Source organism: Schistocerca nitens, chromosome 2, assembly GCF_023898315.1.
Source record: "Schistocerca nitens isolate TAMUIC-IGC-003100 chromosome 2, iqSchNite1.1, whole genome shotgun sequence".
In the NCBI taxonomy this organism is placed as follows: domain Eukaryota; kingdom Metazoa; phylum Arthropoda; class Insecta; order Orthoptera; family Acrididae; genus Schistocerca; species Schistocerca nitens.
In genome coordinates, this window is record NC_064615.1 from 193,579,459 (window position 1) to 193,600,069 (window position 20,611).

At 40.1% G+C, this 20,611-nt stretch overlaps 1 protein-coding gene across 1 annotated transcript in view; it reads right to left on the bottom strand.

The window, feature by feature from the left end:
- Positions 1-1,638: 1,638 nt before the first annotated feature.
- Positions 1,639-20,611, bottom strand: part of LOC126234915 (uncharacterized) — a 127,485-nt gene continuing 108,512 nt past the window's right edge. The window contains exons 10-14 of the mRNA XM_049943654.1: positions 15,246-15,373; positions 7,975-8,182; positions 6,918-7,132; positions 5,186-5,391; positions 1,639-2,517 (exon numbers count right to left, since the gene is read on the bottom strand). Of these exons, the coding sequence (XP_049799611.1) occupies positions 2,325-2,517; positions 5,186-5,391; positions 6,918-7,132; positions 7,975-8,182; positions 15,246-15,373 (950 nt within the window). The 3' untranslated portion in view covers positions 1,639-2,324. The remainder of the gene's footprint in view (positions 2,518-5,185; positions 5,392-6,917; positions 7,133-7,974; positions 8,183-15,245; positions 15,374-20,611) is intronic.

Consider the following 20,611-nt stretch of genomic DNA (forward strand, 5'->3'; position numbering starts at 1 on the left):
GATGTGGCACATTGGTTTTGGAACATAAGAGTTGACTTTTAAAGTATTTTGATTGTGTAGCTCAGACAGAAAAATGTATTCCTTATGCAATTATACAGATCCAGGGTGACCGAAACTAGTCACACTGCAAAAGCTGTGCAACTGAGACTGAAAAAATGAGCACTATATAAGAAGGTTTTGAACTCTTAAATATATGAACCCAGATTTTCAGTATTTTGGTTGCAAACAACGTGACAAAGTGTATCAACCAAAATCTTCTTAAGTAATTTTCATGATCTCTGTTCAAGTTGGCTCAGAGTCACCCATAATCTAAGTGTGCTGTACATTTAAATGATAGAGCACAGCAGCTGATGCTGTGTGTGGTTACCCAACCAGCCATAGTGGAATACTGAGCATGGCATACACGTGCCTGGAATGAGTGTTTAACACAAAAAGCTGTAGATTAGTGCATGCAGTATCCTAATGGTTGTTGACCAATAGTTTCGACAAGAAAGAAGCAACTGCAGGCATTTATCTGTCTTGTGTAGTTTTTAAAGAAAGCCTTCAGGCTGTTTCTTAAGATGTTTTTGTCCAACTGTTACTTATGGCAGTCTAATTTCCCCAGTCTACTGTAGTATGTTAAAAGTGTCTCTAGCTTTTACAGTCTGATAGTGCTTGTTATTACATGAAATGATTGTCACTGCTCATGAACACTGGCTCAGTCCCTCCAGTCATTTTACAACCAGTCTCAGGAGTACTGGCTTGCCCTTGCATTTTGTACCATCATGGTCTTGTGAGAGACGACAAAACTATACCCTTTTGAACAGATGCTAGCCATGTGATGCCACTTCTGAAGTGTATCAACAAAACAGTAACACAGAGATTTAATTTTGTGATAGTTACAAAATATTCGTTCCCAAATAGCTGGCAATTTTTTTATAGCCCTGCTGGTCTTGGGCACCAAAAAACATTCTCTCTCATGATTGAATGACAGTATTTCTACTGGTGTGCAGCAAACAAAATAGCAACAGGGAAATGAATTCATGGTGAAATAGTTTAAAGCTGAGTAGGTGACACATTATGGGTAAGCAGTGTGCAAATGATGAACTGCACATGATCCAGACTTCCTGTCTGTTAAACTAGTCCATAGCTTAACTGTTTGCATGTTTGATATCTACAACTGTGTAGATCAGTTCCATCTGCAATTCTTCAAGTGCGATCCTATTGCTGCACTGCCACACATGCCATTATGTGTAATGAAGGTACAGACATTGTGTGTTCTTGACATACGCTTATTTCACGACTTAACAGCAAACAGAATCCGACGATGCCCTAAAAATATGAAACACGTCATTAAATAATTTTTGCGAAAGTCTGTTTTTCTTCAAACAGTTGCTATACAAGCCAGCATGACGTAGTGGGAAATGTTTTATTAAAAAGCACTGTTATCTGAAGCAAAGATAGTGGTGGAATTGTTGCTGCTTATCTTCCACAAACATTTTTCAGGTTCAAACTTTATGATCCCTGAGGTACTGGCTTTCCAAAATTCTGCTAACTCCTTTCACAATGCCATTTACAGAATGGACCACATTTCCAGCTGCATACATGAAGCCTCCTGTAAAATTTCATTAGTCAGGTGTAAAGATGAAAAGAAATGTATACACAAATAAATGATGTATTTATTCAGATATAATCAAAAATATATGAGATAGGAATAGGTAGAAAACAAACATGAACAATGTGTTTCATAATTTCTATAACAGATTTATTGAATATAAATAGTATTTTATATTGGACTAGGTTTATCATCTGGTTCACTATCCACCTCTTTCCTCATTATTTTGCTGCACACATTTTTAACATGTCAGTCTCCCTCTCTCTCACACACACATTCACACTCGAGCTCATTCTCTCTGTTTGCTGAGAAGCACGGAATGTCCTCGCGTAGTTTCTATCCATCGGGCACACACTTAACACTATCTGGCACACAGTAAAATCTGGATAAAATGGAACTTTCTACAACGGTGTGTCAGCAGCACCTTACGCATGCATATCTGTTGTGGCCTCCACCCAAGTGTTCCATTCACAGTTTACACAACCACCCATTCCTTCACCGCAGACGCTTCCGACGCATAACCCGTGGCGACATTCTCCAACGAACACAATTCTTTCGAATATGATACATTATCACATTTACACGTGTAATAACTGCAGTGCCAGAATTACACAGGTAACAGTAAGACTTCAGCGTATCGTATAATATGTGTATGTGTACATTTACAAATGTCAGTGAGTTTCAATGGTAACGTGACGTGGGGCAGTACTCGAGTTTGCCGCAGGGCACGTCACTTGGGTCGGCGGAAGTACCGCAGCACGACATAGCCGAGGGTACGGAAGAGCACTAGGAAGAAAAGCAGCACCAGCGTGTTGGCCCAAAGAGACGCTAGGCCTGCACCTTGCGACTCCAGGATGTCGTCCACAGAGACAGTCGACGAACCAGCTGCACACGATGGAAATTTGCTCTTTTCTTCAGCACACCTACAGCAACAAAATACAAACTGTTATTTCTGTGCCTCCACGAAGTTCTACTTCACTTTCCATTCAACAAAGTATTGCAAATTTAATCACACAATGAGAGTTACCTATATGAATATGAACCATTCATGAAGCTTGAGACTGCCTATGTACCCTTTGTAAAAACAAAGAGTTACATTGACAAGAGAATTGGTATGATACCCAGTTTTTGAAATCTATGACTGTTTATGATGTAAAAGATAATTTTTTAAAACAGAATTATCTTTGCCTATCACTCATTTCCTTCCACGATGTATTAAACAGCCCATAGATTGTGTGAGTGTAGAAATAGAGTTTCCACTTGGATGAGCTATGAACTCCACTCCAAATATTGGTTTGGTACCGTTCTCCACAGTAGTCTGCTTTGGGCGAGATTTCCTTCCAGCAGTATTAATCTAAATAGTCTCCACACAGAGATCCAGACGGGGAACTATTTTACCTCTGGGATACATTAAGCAAGATGATGCCATCTTAAACCACCCATAGAGCTCCACGTTCGGCAATTTCCCCTTGCTTTCAGCTGTGACAGCACCCTGTGACATACTCAATTTTTTTTTGTCCTCTGTCTTTCCCTATATTTTTTCCCCTCTGCAGTTCCCTCTTGTACAACGAAGTTATTCTCTGATGTCTTAACACGTGCCTCATCATCTTGTCCCCTCTTATCAGTGTTTTCCATGCTTCTTTCATCACCAATTCTGCCCCATTTCTTGTTTTACGATTCCACCCAATTTTCAACATCTTTCTCTAGTACCAAATCTCAGACTCTTCAATTACCTCATTTTACCGTTTTCCCACCGCCCACAATTCACTTCCATACAATGGAAGATGTACATTCTCAGAAATTTCTTCCTCAAATTAAGGATGATATTTGATACTAGTAGACCTCTCTTTGACAGTAATACCCTCTCCACTGGTGCTAGTCTCCTTTGTATGTCCTCCTTGCTTTGTCAGTCATATGTTATTCTGCTCCCAAGATCCATTTCATGGTCCCCGATTTTGATGGTAAGTTTGTTGCTGATCTCATTTCTACTACTCCTCATTACTTTGTCTTTCTTCGGTTTACCCTCAACTCTTATTTTCAGGACCTGTAATTTGCTTCAGCTTCACTGAGGATAACAATGTCATCAGCAGATCTCATGATTGATATTCTTTCACCCTGAATTTTGATGCTACTGCTGAACATTGATTTGTGTCACTGTTTCTTCAATGAATATATTGAGCAGTAGTAGTGGCCACTGCAAGTACTAAAAAAAGCTGCTGCATCTCTTCAGGAACCACATTTTCCTCTGGCCTCTTCACAGATACTATCTGTATTGATAATATCTGTATTGTTGATGCACATAAATCTTCCAGCTGAGCAAGGTCCTATTGTTCATTGCGCATACCACAATCTACCTTTATGAAATTAGTTAAAAAAATTACTATTCAACACTAATAATGTTGTACTTTAGAATGGTACATGTGCTTAATCTGTGTTTCATGTTTTATAGCATATTGTGCTTGGATAATTGATGCTGGTATCCATGAAAACATGATGGAAGAAAAACAACCCAACTTGTCAGCACAAATAATAACAGTAAACAGTTAAAGCTTACAACACAAAATATAGCTTTTTAAAGTATAGCAGTGTAAACTGCAAAGCAAACATAACATTTGGCTTTCAAACAAAAATTTAGTTAAAAAATTTTAACTGCCTAAAGAAATGCGAAGTAAAATTTATAAGACTGCAAAGTCTTATACAAACACATGTGCTAATGATTTATGCCTTGAAATGCTATTCTGTAATGAAGGTGACCTTTCTCCACTTAGACTGCATTCATTCACACGTCTTATGGATAGATGTTGTCTTCATTCAACAAATATATGACTGCTTGATCACTATGAAGAAGTGATCCTGTAAGCTTAATTATCTCAGTAAAGTACTTTCTTTCATTCTTTATTAACCAACTGTGTGATTTGTTCACATTCAAAAATCCAATTATAGCTTTCAGCAAATGTTCCATCACTTATTTCCAGTACAAAGATCTCCTTGTTGCTTTAAGAGAAGTACATAACAAGCTTCCGATTACTCAGGTGTGGATTATCTATGCAAAGTTCGGCAATTTTTGAAAAAATAAAATGAAAGCCTGTAGTGTTCTTTAAAAGTAGAGTGTAGTTGTATAGGGACCAAAACCATCTGCAAGTGGTTGAATAGCTATGCCTATAAACCAGAATTTGAGACTGAGTAAGATGGATATAGTGAACAAAGTGTGTTCAGTTGATTAAGAAAGTGAGGACAAGGTGATTGAGGAATCCATCATCTCACACACTAAGGCACTGAAATTGTGTATGTGTAATCAGAGTATGCTTGATAATATTTGTTCGACTATTTATACTGTGCACAAAGCAAGTACGTCAGGAGAAAGGTGGATGAAAAGTACGAAAATTGATGATTTCCTCCCCTCCTCCCCCCCTCCCCCCCCCCCCTTTCCCTAAAGTTGTCCAAAGGCAAATGTCACGAAATACGGTTGTCTTCCTAAGGTGACATATTTTGTGAACACAGTGAACAGCAGTTTCCAACAAAAAATGTGTTTTTTTGGGTTATTCACATTTGGCTTTAGCATGCAGAATATATTCCTGCACGTATACTCACTGTAGAGGCGTGCCCGAGAACTCGACGATTTGCATGTTCTGGAAGGCGTAGTGCACCATGCTGAGATACCGCAACCACGACAGCCAGTACGGGATGTTAGTTGCAAGGTAGCCACCGAAGAGCTGTGTTGCAAGTGTGTACAGAGCACTGATGGTAATGGACACCTGCATGTCCATGCAGGATGCTCCCACGAAGAAGCCCACACTCTGCATTGGAAGAGAGTGGTTATGTTTAAACTGCTGGTCATTAATAAAATCAGAATAAGTTGACAAACTGTTTACTGCTGGGAAAGCAAATTCATATATCTGTCAAAAGTGAGGAATGTGTTAAAGCAACAGACCATTCAGGAATGAGGAAAAGAAATAAATCAACACCCCAGGTCAAGAGCACATCATTTCTGTCACCAATGGCCCAGTGTCCTGGGAGAACTTTCCACTTCATTTCTTACAAAGCTATATCCTCTTCACTGCCAAGCAGATGAACCTCTAGCTAATCAACATTGTCTACTTCTGCAAATTTCTTTACTAATTCAGGTTATACATTCATGTGAACAGGCAGTACAAAAACTGAAGCTGAAGAATGAGTAAGTTAATGTTACTTACAACACAAATCCTGCACATTATTAAATAATATATAATTGGGTTATGACAAAGATTTAAGTTGAAATGAATTAACTAAGCATCTAGATTTTACTGATTACATGAGTAACTGTTTCTGCAGATAATCGTTCAATCACAGGCACTAGTTTTTTGTAGAGGAACACTAGCTTCCTTTTGCTAGCAGTTTTTTAAGTTCAAAAATGGTTCAAATGGCTCTGAGCACTATGTGACTCAACTTCTGAGGTCATCAGTCACCTAGAACTTAGAACTAATTAAACCTAACTAACCTAAGGACATCACACATCCGTGCCTGAGGCAGGATTCGAACCTGCGACCGTAGCGAGTTTTTTAAGTCATTCATCTTACACGACAAGAGCAATCAGATATTTTTGCAACGGCACAATTCATTCTTGGCCGAAAGCAGGTTCAGTAATATACCACCGAGACACTCAATTTGGCCTTTTCTTTCGTCTAAAGTGGAGCTCTGTTGACAAATCCCAAGGCATCAAGGAATTGTTAATCTGGTAATGGAGAAAAATGTGCAGAGTAAAAATTGTAAAGTGAAATGAAGGCATTAAGCAGGTTCAAATGGATGTAGGTTGCTGTAGTTATGCAGAGATGAAGCAGCTTACATTGGATAAACTGGTATGGTGGAGAGCTTCACAAAACCAGTCTTCTGACTGGGGTGGGAAATTTTAAGTGTTTCTATAGGTAAAAGTTGGAATTTTGCCTCTTGAAGGCAGGTAATGGCCGTAAGTTAAATAGGACTCTACTGATACTATTAGTTTTCAGGGATTAGGAAGAATTGTTTGTATGACTACACTCTGAAATGTCAAACCTGTTGAAACAACAACAACTTTTCGCATGAAGGAAGAAACTATTCAGGAGAAACTATTCAGGAGAAACATTCAGCTGTAGGTGTATGGGGTATGCAGCAGAGATTTACTGTCTTCCAAGGAGCAGTTGCTAACTGTGATTGCCCTTGTCACATACTACTTCCCCCACCCCCAAATTGTGTCTCATGGATACTAACACATTCTTCACATAGATTCCAACTTGTTCATTTTCTTTATGTTTCAGTTAGAAGCAAATCACACCTACAGAAGTGAAATGTCGTGTAACTGCACTCATACCTGAGCAACAACAGTGTTGAGCAGCAGGAAGGCAAGCAGAGTGGCGAAGACAGTCGGGGATTTCAGTCCCAGCATGGGGTAGGAGATGATGTGGTAGACCGCTGGCAGGGTGACTGTCAGTGGCAGCTCTCCCACCATCTTGGCAAGGTAATATGCAGACAGCCGGTATGATCCCGACAGCCTCTCTTTGTTGATCACCTCTCGTTCAGGTGGAACTGAAACACAAATACAAATATTTAATTTTTACTCATAACATGAATTTCAGAGTGTGTATATGATCTAAATAAAATAAGATGCTTAAGAAACAGCAACACCCTTAAATTCACAGGACAGTTCACATCTTAACAGAGTGCTTATGTTTCACCAACTAGTAGTTTCTGAGTATTTGCAGTTTACTGCCTGATGTCTGCTGGTAATCTGTAAAAAGTATTTTGCACCACCATGTAAAATTCAGTTCTGAGCCCTAAACAAGGACACACAGTTCATATAAAAATTATTCTTGGTCTAGAATTGAGGTTGTGGATTTTTACAGTTCATCCTAAATTCACTGCACTTCTGATCGTTTTATTAGAAGTTTATCCATTGTTTGACTATATTACAACCTACATTTCATTACAATGGCAGAATTCTTTCATCTACAATGGGTAAAATATTGACATAATGAATGTTCTGTTAATCAGCACACCGAGTAAACTTTTATCACTAATTATAGTTTTATTTTCATGGGTTTTCTTTTTGCTTAACAATGGTCATCAGAAATACCACTTGGAATTTCTTGTCCTCCCCAGCCCTTCCATATGAATTTCCTTGATCAGAAGATAGTGTTAATATGAAGTTCTTGTGTCCTCAGCTAAGAGTGTGTGGTGAACAATCATTATGTTTCAAAACATCATCATCATCTGACACTTTGTAGAGTATTCCTGTTGGGTCCAAGGCACACTGCTCAAAAAATGTTTCCATTTAGTTGTAATATTCTGCCAAACAGCCATGAAGAATTTGAATAAGTATGGTTTTGCATCAGAGACGTGACTTTAACAGAAGCACCCTCTGAACTCACAGGATGAGAGAGCCCCAAAATGGGCATACAGCATCCAGTAGGTGGTGGAGAAGAACATCCAACCCTGGATGTCGTGAAGTGCCTCTTCCTTCCTGTCCAACTGGAACCACAACAGGCCTGCCATCGCTCCCAGTGCCACTGTCTGCACCCAGTTCAACTTCGACAGCATTCTGGGCCGTGCTTCCTGGAAGTTGCGCTGTGACAGAACCTGAAATAGTCGAAAATTTGCAGGTGTCACTTAGTTGCTTACAAACTACTCTGAACTCAACACAAATTTGAATTAATTGGAACATTTTCACAATGGATATTTTCACTTTACAATTTTTGTCACCAAAGAGCAACATCTATTGAAATGCCAGTAAACAACATTCTGCGTTGAAAGTCGAGAAAGCTGCTAGTGCCCGAGTGCAAATGAGTGGTATTACACACAATGTGTACAGCTACATTTGAAAAACTGAACTGAATGAGATGCCAACTACAAACTTTAGAAGCAGCATACCATTTTTCCTTGTGTGTGTGTGTGTGTGTGTGTGTGTGTGTGTGTGTGTGTGTGTGTGTGTCAGAGGAGGGCAAACCAAATGAATTATTTCTATTTCATAAAAAGGACTTTTTGTACAAAAACTTAAATGTTAAGACAAAACTGCGCCTATCTGCAATGCAATGCCTCCTCTATGTGGTGAATAGCATTCAATCTACCTTTTTCATATTGCTGTAATTCCATCCTGGAATTTCCACGGTTTGATCTTATCCTTAATTATTTAGATAGCCACCCGAATACACTTAACTAATTCTCTTTTCCCCAGTTTACTATTACAGTGATGTAGGAGAAAGTGAACACACATACAAACATATGATACTGTGCAGAAATATGTAAAGGAAAATGTCTATCTTCCTCCTCCCCCTCCCCTCCAAAAAATAAATAAATAAAATAAAAAAATCAGCAATCTAAATATTTTGTCCTCATTTGTGAAAAAATATGTGTTTGTAGATGGTCCAATGCCACCTACACAGACTACGAACACATCTCAGCGGCCTCTAGGTGATGACTTATTCTCAGTTGTGTGGTTGCTTGTATAGCAGTGTGCAATGACCTATTCTTTCCAGTAAACAATAAATATAATTATTTGCAAATTCAATTGGTGAATACAATAACAGTACACAATTAAATGGAAGTTGAATATAGAAGTTAATAGTGCCTGTAATTTTCCACTTTGGCTGAGAAAGATAAAATGCAGCTTCATGGGGTACTAAACTCTGACTACTTTCCCTCTTCTTGGTAGTTTATTATTCATATATCATCGGACATGTGTCCTAGTTGATTAAATGCCTCCCAGGACAGCTTTAGACATTTCCAGTTTCCCTGTGTTATCCTGCATTAAGACAGAAATGGTGACCAGCATGAGCAGAGTTAATGCACAGTCAGAGCAAAGCAGAGCCCAGCCTGGAGCTTCCAGCAGGGGCCTGGCGGGAGCGTGTGAGGCAGGCTGTGCCAATAATCGAGTGAGGGGGGCCTCAAGTGGCTGCTATTGCCATCTGGGTGAAGGTCGGGTCATGTCGTGCCGAGGTCGCGTCGCTGGGAGGGACAGTCAATTGCCTCTCCACCTCCGGCCGGGGGCTCCCAGGGGGAGGGAACAGGCCAGCAATGGTGTTCGAGTGGAGTATGTAAATCTGAGTGAGCACAGCTCACTTTGTAAGGAAGATGAGGAGAACCTGATAACCCCAGTCGGACTGTTACGAAGAGTATTCTTACAAATCATACAAGTAAATCCATTTCCTCTTTGTTATCCTTTCTTACAGGAGTGCTATTCAAACAAAGCATGCAGGAGAGCTTCTGTGAACTTCATAAAGAAGAGAGGTACACACGGAACTGAGACTGTCAGGGTTATATTTGTATGCCACAAAAATTGCATCAGAGTTTCAAGTCTTCACATCTTTTCCCTTGACATGCACGCTGCTACTGAGTCATCTCAGAACAGCCCCAAGGCTGTTTCGTCTCCTGCCATGGATTTTGCATTTTCTCATTCAAATTTTTTGAACATTTCTTTATGCCAATCAATGTAAGTGTGTTCTTGAGCTTCAATCAAACTGTGCAAAATTGATCATGAACAGATTTTTCTCCTCCTAAGTATTCACACTAAACTCAAGACATGGCAGTCCTTGATAAGCATAAGGATGCTTCTGTCTCACTATCAGTCACATGTGGATCCTCTTCACAGACAAAGATCCATGTTTTGTTGTGGGTGTACATCACTTGCTTGCATGTAAACGTGTAAATCAGTAGCCATCCGCATCGTGGGGGGGCAAGGGGAGGGATGAGGTCAAAATGGTTCAAATGGCTCTGAGCATTATGGGACTTAACATCTGTGGTCATCAGTCCCCTAGAACTTAGAACTACTTAAACCTAACTAACCTAAGGACATTACACACATCCATGCCCGAGGCAGGATTCGAACCTGCAACCGTAGCAGTCTCGCGGTTCCGGACTGAGCGCCTAGAACCGCTAGACCACCGCGGCCGGCGGATGAGGTCAGTTGCGTCGGTCATCAACTGACTGTGCCAAGTGTGGGATTCTAAAATCTTTAATATGTTGGTGGCTGTGGCGGCATCTGTCAGCATCGCAAGCTAACCTATTCTCAGTGAGCTCACGCCTATTACAGTAATGGATTTTGTGTCTTGTTAATCATTATTTTATAACTGGCTCTGTTTTTGTGGCACATTGTGAAGGTTGCACGAGGGTCTGGTATTTTTCCTACTAGTGTTCTCCCACAAGAAAGGCTAAATATCTTATAGAAACAAGGTATTTACATTCTATGACACCTGAAAATAAGAATGTAAACAGATAAACATTTTTTGTAGTGTTTTGTTCCATGAAATTTTGGACGAACAGTCAGATATTAATAACTTGCTGTCACGATGTTTTGGTGCAGAGTCTTCTGGCCAACTTTAGGTGTATACTGGCGAAAGTACACTTAGCTCACCTGTTTAAAACTGCACTGGCACATGGATGGTGTACTCAACTGCCATTGCAAATACATTGTTCAATGTTAGGGCACATTCATGTCTGCTAAAAGTGTTTTGTTACAACTAGAGATGGGCAAAGTTGTTCTTTTTTACAGACTCATTCCTTTTGAGATAGTTCTTTTTACTGAACTAGTTCAAATGAGTTATTGTTAGAGAACCAATAAAAAAAAAAGCAACCTTTAACTAAAAAGTCAGAAGCAAACTTTTATTGCCTACAAAAACCGAATGATCTTTAGGAACAAATCCAATGTGCATATTTCTAAGAGCTTTTTTCGCACATGCAATCTATTTGTTAGGATGGGCTGATGGCTTTCAACTTGAACTCGAGCCTACTGCTTTCAATTTGAACTCAAGCCTTTACTTGGGAACCTCAGTAGATTGACGTCACGAGGATTTATCTGCTTTTTCTTCTAACAGTGTCTGGAAAGAGGAAAAACTCATTCTTATTTAATACTTCGTAAAAATTAATTCTTAGAATGGGAAAAAGAGATATTTAGATACCGGCTTAAAAAAGATGGAAAAACGCTACGTCAAAAAGTGTAAACAAGGGTCAAGGGACGGGAGGATCACAACTGGAGAGTGAACTGAACTAAGTTGAACTGACGGAATGGTTTCCATCATTCCAGCTCGTGCAGTTCGCACATCTCTGAACTGGAGCGTGAGCTGAACTTACTAACGAGTTGTTTTCAGTCTTCCGATTAGACGCAGTTCAGTAGTTCAGAACTACGGATACTTGGGTCCTGGGAATGAGGAAGGGGAGATTTGTGCATGCATATTCGAACTTCTAGTCGGTACTGGAAGTGAGCAGTGAAAAAACGACAGTTCACTAAAAGAAAAACCACCCTGAACAGTCCCTTTCACGGAATAGTTCAAATGAACCTAGTTACAACAGCGAAAAAGTTTTTTTATCTGTTTAATGTGAAAAATAGTTTTCGTTGTTACCAGTATCTAGCACTTGGAAAGAAAAAAAGATACAGAGGACAAAGTAAAACGATGATATTTACTGTCTTATAAATATTGTTCGACATGTTTTTAAGTATATATTTCCTCGAGCACATAAATGAAGATGTTTAGATGAGTTCTCCAATTTTTTCGGTTCTCAGAAGTGTGACGAATTAATAAAATGACCTTTGCTGAGACTTCCACAATGAATTTTGTTTTCGTCATCAATAAATTGTATACCATTGCTTGTTCCTACTTCCTCTTAGTATATTTTAGGTTTTTTTGTTGGTTTCTCATAACCTCAGTTTCACTGATCGTGTTTAGCCATCTCTCGCAAAACATGTAATTTTGGCGCTAACGTTTTAAACCACAGACACCACTCTTGACTCAGGACTGACGAGACTCGGTGCACGAATGAAACGCCATGAACTACAGGTCAATTCACTTGCCAAGAATAGTAGATTTTGATCATTTTTTTTCCTTTTTTGATATTTCATCCCTCTCGCCCGATGTAAGATGAGGGCGAGGAGCGCTTTCACTGGTACAATAAATATTCCCGTCTTCAGCCAAGTGAATTAAAAAGTAATACGAATAAGAAACCAACATTACGGTTGTTTTTAAAATTTAAATCACAGACGAACAGCTAAAGTCGAAAATATATACATTTAAAATACACATCGCAGCATGGTGAAATGTCCTGATTTAAAAGAAAGAGAGAAAAAAAACAGTGAAGCACTGCATTTTCACTTAAAATCTGAAGGTCCTACAATGCGTGAGAAATGTGGGACGAGACAAAATGTTCCATAGGGTTGAAGGGTGCGGGTTGTTAAGATACGGAAGACCGTTTTACACGAGCAACTTTCTGGTCAAAATAGACTACTCAAAGTGCGTGCACCTTTTACGACCGCGCGTAAATCAGCAACCAATCACGACGTGTGTGTGTGTGTGTGTGTGTGTGTGTGTGTGGCATCAATGATCTATAGACTTTTGGAGTGTGGAGTTCTAAATTTTCGAGTATGCTGCACACTCACTGCGCATTCGCAGAAACACTGGACTTTGGGGGTGTCTGCTAAAATCGAAAGTTAATTTATTATATGGTCGAGCTCACTCGTATTATAAGAGACGGATTTTGTGCTTTCGTGTCTCCTTAATCTTTTTTGTGTTGCTTGTTTTTGTTTTGATGACACACTGAAAAGTTACACAAGGTCCTGATATTTTTCCACTTGGTTTCTCTTGCAACACAGACGAAATATCTGAAAGCATGAAGGCATGTACGTTTTAAAGAAAAAAAGCCGACACATTGCATAAATAAGAACGTAAATCGATATACATGCTTTAGTAAAAATTATTTCAGGAGTGACAAAGTCAGAATTATATGATGAGGAAAGTAATTTTCGATGTTTTTGATACTTAGCACGAAAATAAGATACAAATGATAAAGCAAAAAGACGCTATTTCCTGCGTTGTGGATATTGTGTAATGTGTTTGCAGGTATATACATTTCGAACAAATAAATTTTTATATTCTGAAAATTTTGGATGACACTTTAATTATTCTTTCTGTTCTCGGCAACGTAAGGAATTTACCACGCTACCTTTGACAAGAATTTACACCATGAATTCCCCCCTGGTCTCCAAAAAACTATGTTATTTTTGCTTGTTCCTACATTCCGTACTATATTTAAATTTCTTCGTAAAAAGGGTAGTCACTGAAACTCACTGTCACAGTTCAGATGCCAAACAGGACAGCAGACAGCTCTCACACGCAACTTTTGCGCTAAAGGCCCCCGTAAATGATCAAACATTTTGCCAAACTTAACTATGCTTGCCAAATATTTGACCGTTTACGGTGCAGTTTGGCTTGTTTGCCAAGCATAGATCGTGTGTGACGTGTTTGAGAGAAATTCTGACTGACAGGAAGTTTGACAAGATGGCGGACGTTGTTTGTGACGACGTTTCGCTGCATTTGTTTAGTGAAAATTTGTTTTATTACGATTTATCTATTTATATCACGAGTTTCCACAACTATGAAAAATATGATCGAGGTAAAAACAGAATGGCTCTGACATTCACCAAAATGGGAGAGGTACCACATCTTTCCCAGCTATATATTTACGCATGAAGATGTCATGAACAAAATCAATACTCTCTGCATACAGTTCTCTGGTTCTTCCACGGATCATGTGGGCTGCATTTTCTTACGTTGCGGTATTTTAACTACCTGTCAGAGGGCCAAGTAAAAGAGAATAAATTTTCCCATATTTGCGTCTTCTTTTTCAATGTGAGGGTGAAGTAACGCTAAACAACTTAAACATTTCACTGTCCATCCGCAGAAAGTTTACGTAATCGTCAGGTTCTGAGTGAAACGTTTCCATTAACATGTTTCCAGTTGCCTATTTCTCATTTTAAACCATTTCCTGGATCAGCGACTTGTTTCCTTCTTTTTTAAACAGGCTTAGAAATGATTTATCTGCATTTGTAGCCATTCCCACTAGTGTCAAAATACAGTATACACGAAAAGTATCTGCTTCAAAAGTAAGGTTAAATCGACAAGCTTTCTCAGTATGTGCACGGACTTGTTTGACACATCCGTGGCTAGCCAAGAGCGAACGTGACTAGGAAGTTTACTCTTTTTGGAGGGACTTCACAAGTTTTATATAGTTTCATTGTCCATTCGAAGAAAGTTGATGTTATCATTGGGTTCTGTGGGTAAACTTTCCTTTAGCATATTTTCATGGGTAAATCATTTTAAGCCACTCCCTGACCAGTGTTTCTTCTTCTTGTTTTTTAAGCACAGTGTCGCCAGGACTGCTTTGTCTGCAGACACACGAACACGAGTTTTATAGTCAAGTTAAATGGACAAACATTGTTTGAACGTGTACGAGCTTGTTTGGCAAATCCGTGGCTAGACACGAGCGATTTTGTCAAACACGTTTGATCGTTTAGGGGGAGCCTTAAATCAAAATGGCCACTATAAACAGACGAGGTGCAGTACGGGAACAAAACGCCAGGGGCGCTGAAGTACTCTCACTTGTCTCGCTAAGTCAACTGAGACAAAGTCGATGGTGTAAAAGGGACTCAGGTAGGAAAACTGTGGAGTTGGTAGGTAGGATTTTGACCATGAAGTCTTTCTTCGGTATTCAACGAGAGCGCCACCTGACAGCAGGCTGGGAGTAGTGCCTAGCGATTCAGCACAGAATGGTGCGGGCTCGTTAGCTTCGGCTGATGACCGCCAGAGTGGCTAGCGGTCCGTGCGCTTCCGCGAGGCGCGCCCCGGGTGACGAGTGTGGGACAGCAGGCTGCGCTCACCTTGAACTGCGTCCAGAAGGAGGTGGGCCACTGCCAGTCCGATCCGTCGTCGTCGGCGCCGCTGCTCGACGACGAGGCGTGCGACTGGCTGTCCGTCCACAGCGTCTTGCCCTCGTCCTCGCGCGCCGCTGCAAATAAGTAACAAAACGTGCTATAAGGAACGTGTAGATAATCCGTCGGGAGAAAACCACTACACAATACCCGGACACACACACACACACACACACACACACACACACACACACACACACTATTCATGCAGTTTATGGCAATACGGGCTTTCTCGGCCCCTTTTCCGGTTATCATGCAAGGGAGAGCGCCCGCTTGAAGAAGCGTTATCGTCAGGTGCAGCTTCCAGTGACTGAGTACAGTTCTTATGAATGTGAAAGCGCAATTTTTACACACATGATCGAAGAAGACGAAATGAATTAAAATTTGTGCTGCGGCCGGGTCTCGAACCCGGGTCTTATTGCTTGCTAGGCAGAAATGCAAACCATTACACCACTGCAGTACGATGGTCAACATAGCTGCAAGAACTACCTAAGCTGAGTGCCCTCCCGAACACAAACTTCAATTCATATTTAAAAAAAAATATAAAAAACATATATATAAATTTATCACGAGAAATGTTAATATTTAAATATGTTATTCTACAAGTAAAACTAAAGAAAACGTTCATATAAACACAGGTCCGCAAATGTTTAGTTACGGAGTTACGGCAAATAAAAGATTCTGCCTGAAATTTAGCAACTCTAATATGAAGCCATCGCAAAACTGTACGAGGTTAAAGCAAAGCACGATTTCCATTTGTTTTGTTGTTACTAATCTGGTGAATCTAATAAAGCATGTCCCAGACCTGTATTTGCAGTAGTTTTCCAGAACATCCACAGAAGCAAAGAAGTAATTTCGTAAAATTTTTAATTAACTACTTGGTCCAATTTGTTTTTTTTAAATTCCAGACAATTGCACAAGGTTTTCAATAGAAGTTTTAGAGAATTTAATTTTGGAAAAATGATGGTAATAACGTTAATTGAAACTGTATGAATGTGTCAGATAGCCTGCTTTTATTAATACCACAACACACGCGAATTCGTGTTAAACCGGAAAAAAGAAAGTTGTACAGTGTACATAGAATTTCACAATACATTCACAATAAATGTTCAAAAATGTCTCCACCGAGTTCAATGCATTTAGCTGCACGTGTATCAACAGATTTTGTTGCTCGTTTCAGTTTCGTAGGGTGATTGTTAATTTCGTCTATTGCATTCATAATGCGAGCAATTAATGTCTCACGTGTATTGACTTTGTCCTCATAAACAATGTCTTGCATCCATCCCCATACACAAAAATCCATTGGTGTTAAATCGGGCGATCTAGGTAGCCACAAACGTACAGCACCACGACCAATCCATTTCTAGGGAAAATGTTCATTTAAATATGTAGTAACTGCGTTGGTGAAATGTGGAGGCGCGCCATCACGTTCAAAATACATTTGCAATCGCGCAGCAAGTGGAACATCTTCGAGCAAGCGGGTGCATTTCTTCTCGAAGGAATTGTAAGCACGTCTCGCCCAGTTAGAAGTCCTGAGAAAATGAATGGTAGAATAAAGTGTGCGTTGATTATACCACACAACACATTTGTGCTAAATCGCTGCTGAAAATTGCGTTGCACTGTTGCATGTGGGTTTGCTTCAGACCATACTTGCTCGTTATGTAAATTGTTTATACCATCTCGAGTAAACTGTGACTCTTCAGCAAATAAAATGTATTTGGGTAACTGCCGATTAGTATTCAACCAATTGGACAACTCCATGCAAAGGGCAGGATCTCCCGGATGTAAATGATGCACTTTTTGTTTATGGTAATGGAAATGCCGTGTGGCTAGGGCCTCCATTCGGGTAGATCGTTCGCCTGGTGAAAGTCTTTCGAGTTGACGCCACTTCGGCGACTTGCGTGTCGATGGGGATGAAATGATGATGATGATGAGGACAACACAGCATCCAGTCTCTGAGCGGAGAAAATCTCCGACCCAGCCGGGAATCGAACCCAGGCCGTTGGGTATGACAGTTCGTCGCACGGACCACTCAGCTACCAGGGGGCGGACTTCGTTTATGGTAAGGATACAGATTATTGTACTTCAGAGTACGCCATACCTTAGATTGTGAAATGGCCAGTAGTTGAGAGAGAAGTCGTGCAATGGTACCCGGGCTACGTTGAACAACATCCATATTATCCTCATCATCGTCTTCACGTGTCGAGGGCTCGTACTGATTATGAACGGTAGGTAGAGAACCGGTCTCCCGTAACATTCGAAATATTCCACTAATGGTCCGTGCAGTCACAATCCTCCGACTTTGATAACGTACGTAATATTCGTTCACAGCAGCGTAGCATTACCATAACATCTGCCATAAATAAACACCATATCGGTGTATTCCTCTGCCGTAAATTTGAAAGGCATCCCTATTTCATAAATAACCTACAAACTACAACAGTTACTATGTGGTTTCACTTAAATACACTGTTGTTGTTAGGCTCTTTCACTGAAGCAGAAAACTAACACGTTTCAAGGTTAGGAAACGACTGAAACAACTCACTAACAAACATTTCTACATTATTATGGAAAGTAAATTTACTTGTATAACAATCTTTTGCTTCTCTGGATGTCCTGCTGCAGATGCACGTCCAGGACAAGTTTTATTACATTCAGCAGACCAGTAACAACAAAATAAATGGAAATTGTGCTTTACTGTAACCTCGTATAGTTTTGCGAAGGCGCCATATTAGCGAAGTTGCTAAATTTCGCCGGCCGGAGTGGCCGAGCGGTTCTAGGCGCTTCAGTCTGGAACCGCACGATCGCTACGGCCGCAGGTTCGAATCCTGCCTCGGGCATGGATGTTTGTGATGTCCTTAGGTTAGATAGGTTTAAGTAGTTCTAAGTTCTAGGGGACTGATGACCTCAGATGTTAAGTCCCATAGTGCTCAGAGCCATTTGAAACATTTTTTGAACCTGATGGACTTGCTTAGTTTACAGTGTCTCACATTACACGTCACTGATAATGGTTTTCCCGCGCTCGAGTAATTCGACGGGACTCTGATCTCGGACGTCGAAAAAAGACGGTGAGCATCACCTTGTCTGCTAAAGGCACAGCTTCGAATTTTTGATTAGGAGGTGACGACACATGCTTCGCGTCCCTAGATATCTCACTACTTTATCCTAAAGCGGCAAATGCAAACTGCAACCGACTTGGTTGTTACGACGTTTCGCATCTTTTCATTTGAAGACTCTGTATGTAGAGAAGGTCTCTTCAGCCCGCCTGTTAGTTCGAACAACACAGAGCTCCACTATGCGTGGTGCTATTTGAGGATGTCCGCCGTTGCCTTCCTCCGACCTTCTGAACTGAATTACCTAGCCAGCAATAGGAGGCTATAAAGTTTTACGTGGACTCAGAATCACGGTGCAAATCGGCAGTTTTCACATTAACAAACATTGCCAGACGTGAAATAAGTGGTGACAGATTAAAATCCTATATGTGACCTGAAGCCATTCGAATCCACAGTCTGCCACGTTACCAGTGACGAGGACGCAATACGCCAGTCGGATTTTTCTATTTTTTTTATGTTTATGGTCCACAAAGTTCAGTACTCAAATATTAACCACACAAAGCAGCATATTGCAATTCTCAAAAATTCTCGAGAAAATCGACTTTGAAATTTTCTGACCATTTGCAACACCGTAAAGTAGGGTCGATTTTTCCCAGGCAGTATGGCTGTGCGGTGTACAATGCTTGTTGCCAAATGGGCGGCCTGGTTTCGGTTCACGGCCGATACACCAGTTTTAAACGAATATCCATCCCGGTTCACGGCCTATACACCAGTTTTAAACGAATATCCATCCGTGAAGTGTAAAATACACAAGCATGGAAATTTTTTGAAAATTTAAAAGACATTTATTAACAATCTTTTATAAGATATTGGGAATTAATAGTTTATGTTTGCAATGAAAACTGGATGTTTACGTGTGATCTGTAATCAGAAACAATAAGACGCGCATCTTTCACAAAAATATCAATTAGATATGACTAAAATTTCTCATGTTGAGAAATGAGGAGGAGCGATCTGTGTTACTTGGTAAAAGACTTTCTGTAACCAAGATCGCATAAATATTTCTTTATTTTCAACGACTGGTTTCGGCAGACTTTACTGTAATCATCTGTTACTCAAAAATTTTTGAAATCGAGAAAGTGACAGCAAATAGTTGTCTAAAATGAAGTAGTTATGCTATCTTGGCTACAGAGAGTTTTTTTATCAGTTAGATGTGTGTGTTAATTAGCATATATTCGACGATTTTTATATTTACATGACGTATGTATTGCGAAATGAACGGATGACTAGCAAAAGACTCTAACCAGCAATCCAGCAATTACCACTCTAGAGCACTACCGATTCTTTCCATTTTTGTGTATTTTACGCTTCACGAAAATTCTAGAAGAATATCAACATTCGTTTAAAAATTTTCATCGGTCGGCAATCGAATCCAGGGCGTCCACTCGGCAGGCAGTTATTCTATCGCAGAACCTCACTGTCTGTCGAAAAATCAGTCTTACTTGGCGGTATTAAAGACGCTCAGAAAATTTCAAAGTCTATTTTCTCGAGAATTTTTGAGAGTTGCATTGAACTGCTTTGTGCGATTGATATTTGAGTTCTGAACTTAACGTTCCATTAACATAAAAAATAACAGAAATCCGATAGCCGTGTAGTCTGTTAGCTAACGAGATGCACTGCTCTGCAAAACATGCTTCCATCTGACGATGATAGTTAACCATCGAAATGCATAGTACATGAAGTAAAAACTTTGTGACTGATGCAGAACGCAGAAACACACACACACACACACACACACACACACACACACACACACACACACGATGATGCAGCTACCCCTGTCGCTGTCGTTTTATACAACCCGCTATGTTCTATCTGGCCCTCATAAACCACGCGCGAGGTGTTCATATTCTCTCCCTCGCTACACGCAAACTATTAATCCTACATAAAAAATGAACATGACCTTTTTTGTAGGAAATATAATGCAGTTAAATTTTGTACTGGGATGTGTTTTCCCTGGAGGCCACAGTTTTCGAGAAAAACGTACAAAAGCGACCTTGAAACACACCTTCACCCCACACTCATGCCTCACCAACCAGGATCTTAGTATCTTGTTCGAGGCACTGCCTCGTACCACTGTCGACTACACGAACTGTCCCCAATATTCGACCTTTTTTAGTCTCTATTGATTGGGCTATTACGCCACCAGCATTGTCGGCTACTTCCTCGACATTATTAATTTAAACGTGCTCATGAGAGTAA